Source organism: Lolium rigidum, chromosome 1 (genome assembly GCF_022539505.1).
Source record: "Lolium rigidum isolate FL_2022 chromosome 1, APGP_CSIRO_Lrig_0.1, whole genome shotgun sequence".
NCBI classification, from domain to species: domain Eukaryota; kingdom Viridiplantae; phylum Streptophyta; class Magnoliopsida; order Poales; family Poaceae; genus Lolium; species Lolium rigidum.
The window spans coordinates 291,791,944-291,802,394 of NC_061508.1; the positions used below are offsets into that span (position 1 = coordinate 291,791,944).

Sequence of the window (10,451 nt, forward strand, 5' to 3'; positions counted from 1 at the left end):
TTTAATTTTATCTTTTACTTGAGCATGCTAAAACAAACGTTAAGTTGCTGAGGAGAAACAGGTTCATAGGGTAACTGTTTCAGTATATGGTCACAGAATTTTCTGCAGGCATAACTGTTGAGTGACAAGGTCATATGGAGATAGGCTAATCCTTATAAATTCGGTTTTGACAAGTTTACCTATGTTCATGCTATCTTTCCTTGAAATACCTAAAGGGGTATTGAAAAGGTTGGATTTTTACCGGTCTCGTTTTTTCTGGCAAAGTGATCAGTCTAAGCGAAAATACCGATTGACCAAGTGGAATATTATTTGTCGACCAAAGGATCAAGGGGGGCTAGGTATTGAGGTACTTGAGATAAAAAATAGGTGTTTATTAAGCAAATGGCTTTTCAAATTACTTAATGAAGATGGTGTGTGGCAAGAACTGTTGCGAAAAAGTACCTTTACAATAAAACGTTGTCACAAGTGACGGCGAGGCCGACAGACTCCCCTTTTTGGAAGGGCTTAATGAGAGTGAAAGATGACTTCTTCGAGAGAGGCTCTTTTGTTATTGGAAATGGCCATTTAACCAGATTTTGGGAGGATACTTGGTTGGGCCAAACTCCTCTAGCTGATCAATATCCTTTGTTGTATTCTATTGTTCGCCGAAGAAATGTCTTGGTGTCTGATGTGTTAGCAAATAATCCTCTAAATGTTGAGTTCAGAAGGATTTTATCTGATGCTAAATGGGATGCGTGGATCCATTTGGTTCAGCGTCTTTTATCTATTAATTTGAATGATGAAGAGGATAAGTTTGTTTGGAAGCTTTCTGATTCCGGCTCTTTCTCTGTCAAGTCTATGTATACGGATATTATGAATGGACATACGGTCTATTTGAAGAAGTATATATGGAAGCTTAAGGTACCACTAAAGATTAGAATTTTTTTGTGGTTCCTTCAACAAAAAGTGATTCTTACAAAAGATAATTCGTCAAAACGGAATTGGCATGGTTGTAAAAAATGCGCTTTTTGTGATCATGAGGAATCCATTAACCATTTATTTTTTGATTGTCCCTTTGCTCGTCTTGTTTGGAGAGTAGTTCATTTTACTTTTAATATTGTCCCACCAACTAATTGTACAAATATGTTTGGTAATTGGTTGAATGGGATTGACAAAGATACAAAGGCACGAATTCGAGTTGGAACTTGTGCTATTGTATGGTCTTTATGGAATTGCAGAAATGATATAATCTTTAACAAGAAAGGAACTGCTAATTTTTTACAGGTTATCCGTATGGCTACTCATTGGATCCACGAGTGGTCTTTCCTGTTGCCGGAGGCGCAACGGGCACATATGGATTCTGGATGCACCCGTCTGGAGACGGTTGCACGGGATATCTTCAACCAGGTTGGCTGGCGGCTTACTAGACGAATACAAGATGCATAGGCGACTTGTTTTCTTTTTATTCCGCTGGCTGATTTATGTATCCACACTTTGTGATCCTTGAGCTGTAAACTCTAAACCTGATAACTTCGTAATAAAAATAGCTGTGTGCATCTATTGATGCAGAGGCTGGGGTTTTTCTCCCCGTATCGAAAAAAAAAAAACTGTTGAGTGACATAAATATTTGTCTGTGGTCAATTAAAGAATTGCAGGGGATATTTGGTTCCCATACTTCCATGGGAATAACAAGAGAAGGAGAGAACAATTCAACCTTCCAAGTCCCAAGATTTAATTATGAATGAATCACCATTTACTGACTACAGACATGCTAGCAGCAGCACTAGTAAGTGTAGTATCCACACTCCTCTTCTTCCCCTTCCAAACCTTTTGATTTTGTTCCTACTCGCCATCAAAACTTTTCCTCTCTCTATGCTGTCAGCCAGGTGATCCTCATCCTTCTCCCTCTCCTTCTCTCTCTAGTGAACTTCCCTTTCTCCCTCTACAGCCTCATTTGCACCTTTAGGGCTACTACCCGCACACACAACGCCTTTATCTCGGTCGCTCTCACTCTCCCTTCCTCTCTCATCTTCTTCTTCTCGTGGTGATCCATACACTCAAGCCTCTCTCTCTCTTTCTCGGCTTATATTAGCTGCCATCCCCCCTCCACAGTTCTTCTTCTATCTTGAGCTGCACCGCTAGTGGATCGATCCATCCATCCATCCATGGGAGATCCCTACACGAATTTCTTGAGAGGCTACAGCCTGCGCTATTCCAACCCAGCTTCTTCCTCCTCCTTTCCCAGCTACGCCTCCTACCTCCACCACCCACCACCTCCCTCGTCCCCTCCCATCAGGGAAGCCCTCCCCCTCCTCAGCCTCACGCCCTCCTCCTCAACCCACCATCAACACCATGATGATGAAGAAGATCACAAGGACAAGCTCATCACCACAGCCTCCTGCAGCAACCAAGCTGCAGAAACTGCTGATCAGGGAGCCGGGGAGGTCACCGTGGCCCTACACATAGGCCTTCCCAGCCCCAGCCCCTCCGACGCAGCAGCCGGCCACCATCAGGAACAAGATGCAGCAGCAGGCGGAGCTGAGGAGAGAAGCGAGAAGCAGCAGGAGGAAGGAGAAGAGGAAGGGGAAGCGGAGGAGGAGGAGGACGGGAGCACGATGGCGCTGGGGGTGGGGTGCGCGTCGCTGGGCGTAGGGAGGCTGACCAAGGGGCAGTACTGGATCCCCACCCCGTCCCAGATCCTCATTGGACCCACGCAGTTCTCCTGCCCCGTCTGCTACAAGACCTTCAACAGATACAACAACATGCAGGTGAGGCGATCGGATCAATCCATCCATTCATGGATGGATCTACTCTTCCATTCCTTGTCGCATCGATCGTGCATGCATCGGATTTCTTTTTCTTTATTTCTGTTTCTGTTTGTTCTGAACTTGTGATTCAGTTTGGTCTTGGTAGGAGGGTTTTGGGTTAATTTTGCATGTTTGGTTCTGAATCTTTTTTTTTTTGATCTTTGCTGCTCGAATTTCAGCATTGTGCATGCACCTCTGGCTTCCTTTGTCCTATGAGAGGTGCAGTGGTGGTGGATCTAGGAGCAAGTGCCGCTGCACTTGATCTATCTCTCTCTCTCTCTCGGCCGTACCTTTGATTTGACTGAACCTGGGAGGAGGAGAGAGGGCATGCACGCAGTAATGGCTCTGGAACGGCACGGCCATTGACATGGAGAACTCTGAGCTCCTATGCTGGTACTGGTCAGTACTAGTACTGATCGATCTTGGAGTTTGTGCTTGTGTTGCCTTTTCAATTCGAAGCAGGCTGGATCGCAGAGAGAGAAAGGGGAGAGATCTGATGAGGTGAAAGATCTAGCAAAAAGGCATCTTTATCTTTCTTTGATCAGTTCCTTCAAGGTTACACAGATCGGTGTGCGTCCCAAGCGAACGCCGGCCACAGACTACCCTTCCCTGCAACAAACCCCACCACCAGCAGTGCCCTCCCTCACACTGCCACACAGTCCATTTGCTCAGACCCCTTCTTGATAACATCCCTTTTGTTCTCTCCCCAATTGATACATCTACTATGCAGCTAGCTAGGCATCCAAGATATGAGAGATGGTCCCTCTGCAACTTAAATTATGCCCCCATCCCCCGGTGCCCCGAGCACGTGAAGATGGAGAGCCATCACTTCGTCTTGCACCTTCGTAGCTCTCCCCCTCCTGACTAGCCACAGTGCATGCAGCAGCAATGCCGTTCCATAGCTCCCAACGGGCTGCACACACGCAACGAACTCTCACACCACTACTCCATATCCATTTCGTCCATGTCGATGCATGTCATGTGTAAACCATAACGACCCTGTCTGATCTACCAGTGTTTCTTCTGATCCATGGATATATACGATGCAGATGCACATGTGGGGTCACGGGTCACAATACCGGAAGGGGCCCGAGTCCCTGCGCGGGACGCAGCCGACGGCGATGCTCCGGCTGCCGTGCTACTGCTGCGCGTCGGGGTGCCGGAACAACGTCGACCACCCGCGCGCCCGCCCGCTCAAGGACTTCCGCACCCTGCAGACCCACTACAAGCGGAAGCACGGCATCAAGCCCTTCATGTGCCGCAAGTGCGGCAAGGCCTTCGCCGTGCGCGGCGACTGGCGCACCCACGAGAAGAACTGCGGCAAGCTCTGGTACTGCGCCTGCGGCTCCGACTTCAAGCACAAGCGCTCCCTCAAGGACCACATCCGCGCGTTCGGCCGCGGCCACGCCCCCTGCGGCATCGACTGCTTCGACCTTGACGACGACGACCGCGACCCCTCCTCTGAGGTCGACCACGCGGCCGTCACCACCGCCGCCGGCGCCGGAGCTGGCGTTGTTGGGAGCGACCATCGCCACTGGAAGAGCAACTGATTGATCGAGCTCTAGGGCTACGGTCTACTACTGGGTAAGTATATACGCATGTGAGTTGAGGTGTGGGACGAGCGCTAAGATACCTAGCTAGCTATTAGTACGTGCTATCTGTAATTCTGTATACTCTACATGGAGCTGCAAGCAGGCGTACACAAGGATCCATAGTGCCAACGGTGATGGGGTGTGTTTTAATTGAGAAACAAAGATAAATTATACATATGCAGCTTCATTAATCAAGGGATATCGATCTGTGCTGGTTATGAGAGAGGCGAGTGCATTTCTAATTGTTTGGGTAGCCTAGCTAGCTTTCATTGTATGTGTTGACTATGATGTGGTATATGGTGATATACAGATTTATCAAATGTTAATTCAAAGGAGTTACTACATTCAAGCAAATACTTGTCTTGTTATCTTCTGTGCTTATCTGACCTTGAATTTTTTTCCTCGTGTTTTGTCAGCATCTCGGATGTTTTTGGGATGCTTAACCATAACATTCTTTTTCGAACCATAATATTTTTCCCTTGATAAAATAATAGATTTAGTTCTTCTTGTCTCTGCATTGAATTAGTGATGCAAACACCATAAATCATCTATAGCTCATAAGCAATTGTTTTCATACCACCGATTAATTAGGCCCATTTTCAACGTGAGATACTTCCAACTTAAGTGAGGTTTGAAATTTGTATTACATTCAATGGGATAATATATGCTGAGTTCCTTGCTGTATTTATTTTCTCGAGAGAAAATGCCTGAGAACTTGGTACTTTATTTCGTCTAGAATACAATGAGCCTATGCTTTGCCAGATTTAACTTTCGATATATGAACTTGAAACAAAATTGATATGATCATGTTTAGATGCCGAATCAGATTACTTGTATACAGTCGTTGGACTATCTCAACTAAAGTTTTCTTCAAAATCTCTTGTGTTTCATATATTTTGACAGGCTCACTACTAGTACTATTTCGTATATGCTAGCTTATCAACTTGGTTTGTTGACCATCCCCATTATCACGCATGCATCTAGATTGAGTTTTGCTGAGTACCAGTAAGACACCTGTTCTATTGCAAGGAACATAACAGCAATGTGAAACATAGTTTACTCAAGTTATATGTACAATTTCCTTTGATTTCTTCATTTATTGGGGGCCGTAGAGGACACAGTAGCTTGCTGCTATATTCGTAGGTTTGTATGGTATCGGTTGTCGATGAGGGTCTACAAAAAGAATGGACAGAAGACCACCAGTTCAAATCTTCAAATATTTCTTGTCTTCACTTACCCTTTCCTAATTAATGTAAATAGACTATCTTGTGTAGACTAATTAATTTGTGTGTCCTCGATATGAACTCATTTTCCTTTTCATGCTAGGAAAAAAAGTTCAAGGAAAATGACTATACATAAGGGTATTATCTTTAGTATTTTTCCTTCTCAAGTCAGGATACTTGAAAAAGTGGTTTTTTCAAAACTAACAGTGCAAAAAATATATATATTGGCATGTGCGCTCGTGTAAATGTGTTTCATTCTATGTGAACCGTTGCAAATTTCATAGTTGTCGTTTGTCATATACTTTGGCAGGTATTATTCTTTTTAACCCATACATCATTGAGACTAGTCACAGGGGGAAGTATCATATACTAGTATCATACACATCATACTAGTTTATGATACTACCCCCATAATGCATAGTATCATAAGATAGTATCATAGTATCATCATATTTAATGTTTTGTAAAATCTCAATGCAAATTTGTGTACATGATGTGTTTGTCATTAAATTTTCTAGTTTTACGTGCTATGATACGGTATCATATTACGATACCACTACCATCTCTCACATCTCGTTAATTGATGCGCCACATCAGATTTTTGCCAACGTGGCATGCATAATACTACTTATGATACTCCCATTGTGGCTAGTCTGAAAGACTTTGTAGATTTGTTTCACTAATTTGCATTGAAAGCTAGGGCACTCCATAGTATATACCCATAAGGACTATGGACCTGTGTGCATCCAGGGAAAGCAGAGAGGCCGGGAAGATTCGATCATTCATCTGAAAAATAATCATAATAGTCGACATAATAAAATGTATATCGTTCTGCATTACATGTTTTGTAAGATCCTAGAATGACATCTATGTTGGATGGAGTCAAATATAGTACATGCACGTGTACCTATTAATGGAAAGAATGTACCAAATAAATGTTAATGCATCTAGAAAAATTATTATGTTGATGTTTCCTCAAATACTTCTTCCATCCATATCTACATGGTGTCCTCGTGTTCGGTGATTAAACTTTGATCACAATTTGATCCATAATATATGGTTTAGATGCTACAAAAATTAAACGGTTGAAAATTTTAATTGAAAATGAATTCGGTCAAATTATTTTTGTGACCACCACCTCCTTTGTTGGTTAAATCAATGATCAAAGATTGACCGCGAAATATGTAGGAGTCATGTAAACAAGGACGGAGGCTGTATAATATAACTGAACTTGCTAATGCAAGATTGGAAAAGATCATGCATGCATGTTGCATGGTGAAAATTCACACGCCTCAGTCTGTATAAAGGAGATAATAAAAGGGGATTAGCGGCTAGCAAGCTAGAGCTGTGTATATGCTCCGTGTCTTCAGTGCATGCATGCAGCGCACCCTGGTGGATCCCAATCCATGAGAATCTCGTAGCTTGTTTTGCTTTAATGCTCCCTCATCTTTTGCATAAAGACACTGCTAGGCTTTATCCCTTTGAGCAACCTCCCCTAAGCCCGAGAGAGAAGCCGTTCAAGGATGTGTGTGTGAAGCCCATGATGTTGGCTTTTGCCCCTATGGCAAATGCAGTGCTTTATTTTTTGCAAAAAGTTTCAGCGATCTATTAATTATCATCAACAGCAACATAACGAATTAAAAAGTAACAAATATTACCGATGGGTAGTTTGACCATCTAGTGATGGCTACATGCACTAAAGTGAGCCAAAGCCGAGCCCTTCTCCTCGAACCTCCCTTGCCGGGAAAAACTTGCCGTAAAAAAGATTGTTATAGTATACAGACGAAAAGTCTTCATGCTAAAGCCGCAAATGACAAGCGCACTAAGCAATAAGCATGTCAATTATGAGAATCGTAGATCCGAAAAGCCAGCAACCACAATAAGAAACACGAAAACTGGCTGGATCATAGGAGATCCGCTAGGAAGACGACTCCACGGTCCACGCGCTCTCCATTGTCACTAGGCGCATCGCCAGAGCGGGAATAGGACAGAGAGGACCTTATTCTCATTTCAGGATGTGGCCACCACTTCACCATCCTGAAGAAAACACTAAAACTACCTACAAAAGAAAGAGAATCCTACCACCGGTGAGGGGTCGTGGTCCTTTACACCTCGGGGGGCCCAAGGACCATCGGAGACGAGATGGACTAGCGGTTTTGCCAGCAGGGGTGGCGGAATTCCTAGATGCCTTCTGGATTTTCTCCTCGTTCCGTGTGGTCGTACCGGTCATTGTACCTGGGCTAATTATATTGCCGCCTTCGATCTAAATGCAGTGTGCTTTCAACTAGTAAAGAATCACGAGATATGGATCTGTATATCTATCCATGTCCAATTTGCATGGATTAACACATGAGAAAGTTGTAGAGGAAAAGGCAACGATAAAATGATTGCGCAAATCGGATTAATGGCCTATATCAGCTGGTGAACTATGCCTTGTCCTAGTACAGTTTCTTTAATCTTTGCCCGCCGCTGATTACAGCTGCAATGATCAAAGTAACAAAAGAGGTGCTTAAAGATTGCTCTTTTTCTCTTGCCTGTTACCCTTAAGCTTTAGTTCTTTTGCTAGCCTTTAGCTTGGCTAAGCTCCTTTTTCAGGTTTATAGCCTGCTAATTTGAAAATTATTTTTTCGGCAGACTATATACTCATGTTTAAGTCAGTACATTAATGAAATAAATTCATCTGTAAAAAACTTATGGTAATGAATCTACCAAATATATGGTCTATTAGATAGGAGCATATTAGTCCAATCTGCAATATTGGTCTATTCGGTAATGATGATCTGTCAGTAGAATATGTGCCGTTCAAATGATGGTTTCATAGAAATTATGTGTACTACATTAATTAACTGTATATTCACACAGTGGAAACCTGTTTACTTGTCAGGCAGATGACGCAGCCAATGCCAACATACAGTTTTAAGCGTCATACAAAAATGGTCCAGGATAACCTTTTGTTTGTTAGCTTTCATCAATTTCTTTCTTATGGCCGACTGCCTGCACCTAGCCTGTATACCTTGTACTGCTGTGCGAGTCTGCGTTGTAACTCATTCTTCTCTGAACAAAATAAAGCCTTCCGGGCCGCGACCAAAATTAGCTGGACGTACATGCATGTTTATACACGTTTGGTCCTAGATAGCAGAACAAGGGAACTTGGTCATGGCAATATACTACAAGGTACTTCCTCTGTTTCTCCAAATAAGCTGCACACGGATTTTACGATGAAATTTGACTCATGCCCTGTTTGGTTGCACCGAATTGGGCTGGGAATTGGGGAATCTAGAATTGGGCCTCTAATTCTACCGTTTGATGTGCCTAGAATCGTTGATTGGAAACGGTAGTCCAATTCCGCGCGACCCACGCGCGTGAGCAAACTGGGCAGCCCCAGTTTCCGAGCTCCCGACCTCGGAAACCCGCAGAATTGGCAGCGAACCGGTAGCGAAGTCCTCCTTCCCGACCCGCAGGAGAGCGCGACGGAGAGGCTCCCTCCCGGCGACAGGTACCTCCTCCCCGCCGTCCATCTTCCCTGCTTCTCCCTCCGTCCGGCCTCCTCTTTCCCGTGGCCTCCCTCTTCCCCGCCCTCCCTCCTTCAGCCGTTCCACCTGGCCGCCCCCTCCCTTCCATGGCCGAACCCTAACCCTAGAAGCGCGGCTTGGGAGGTGATTGAACGGCGGTGGGAGGTGGCTGAACGGCGGCGGAAGATGGGGCACGACGGGCCTAGGGGAGCCCGGTGCCCTCCCCTCTCCTCTGCTTCCGCCACTGGGCGTTTACATCTCACAGGCTTGTTCATGAACTTGTCATATTCATCTTTGTAATTTCGGATTTGCAGATTCTGTGGAGAATAAGAAGTTGTGAGTCCAATTGAAGGTTTGAAATTCGTTTTATATACTCTATATACTCTATATCAGATATGTACTTGGGCAATATGCAAATGTGTAGTTCATCATGTGAATGCTTACATGTTAATATGATATGCAATTATGATGAATGTTTGATTTAAAGTAGTGTGTGCTATGCATAATTAGATTTCAAATTTTGTGTGCAATGTAGCCTCATCATGTCTCACCAAGAGTTGGTTGACTACGTTACCTAAGAGAATAAAAGAAGAAAAAGAAAAAGGATAGTATTTACAAAGATGTATTTCAAGGTTTCTATGGTTGCTTTAGCTTATGCTAGTACTCTAAGGGCACCGAGGGACCTCGGAGCCTTCAATGACTATGAGCAGAAGGTTGCATATAGGAAGTATGTATTGGGAAGAACATACAATGGGTCGGAGACAAGATGCTATGATGAGCTACGGTTAACCAAAAGAAAATTTCATAATCTTTGTGCTATGCTGCGTGAGAAGGGTGGTCTCAAAGGTACCACCTTTCTCACAGTAGAAGAAAATGTTGCTATGTTCTTACAAGTTGTTGGCCATGGAACTAAAATGAGAATGATTGGGTATGAGCGGTCTTTAAAGACCACCAGTAGGCACTTCGAATCTGTGTTAGCAGACATCTTATCTCTAACCGGGGAGTTCATCAAGCTCCCTGATCCTTCTGTAACCCCTCTCGATGATAACAAATGGAAGTGGTCTCCCGATGCACTTGGCGCTCTAGATGGGTGTCATATTGATGTGTTTGTTAGGGCGGCTGACAAAGGGAGGTATAGGAATCGGAAAAAAGACATCAGCACTAACATGTTAGGTGTGGTTGATTGGAACATGAAATTTCTGTATGTTCTACCCGGTTGGGAGGGCTCGGCATCAGACTCGCAAGTGTTGAAGGATGCTATGAGAGTTGATCGCCAAGATGCATTTTTTGTACCACAGGGTACCACTCTTTCTCTTGGCTTTCTTTTTCTCATGCTTA

General features: G+C 44.0%; 1 protein-coding gene across 1 annotated transcript; it reads left to right on the forward strand.

Annotated features, from left to right (window-relative positions):
- Window positions 1–2,035: 2,035 nt before the first annotated feature.
- LOC124660177 (zinc finger protein WIP2-like) lies at window positions 2,036–4,336 on the forward strand. Its single transcript, XM_047197976.1, has 2 exons — window positions 2,036–2,747; window positions 3,836–4,336. Exons 1-2 carry the CDS (start codon window positions 2,145–2,147, stop codon window positions 4,334–4,336), a joined length of 1,104 nt encoding a protein of 367 aa, XP_047053932.1. The 5' UTR covers window positions 2,036–2,144.
- Window positions 4,337–10,451: the final 6,115 nt, after the last annotated feature.

Excerpts from the sequence above, each read along its gene's own strand:
- LOC124660177 (XM_047197976.1), top strand. The coding sequence starts at position 2,145 with ATGGGAGATCCCTACACGAATTTCTTGAGAGGCTACAGCCTGCGCTAT. Across the intron at positions 2,748-3,835 it reads ACAGATACAACAACATGCAG|ATGCACATGTGGGGTCACGG; the intron begins GTGAGGCGATCG and ends TATACGATGCAG.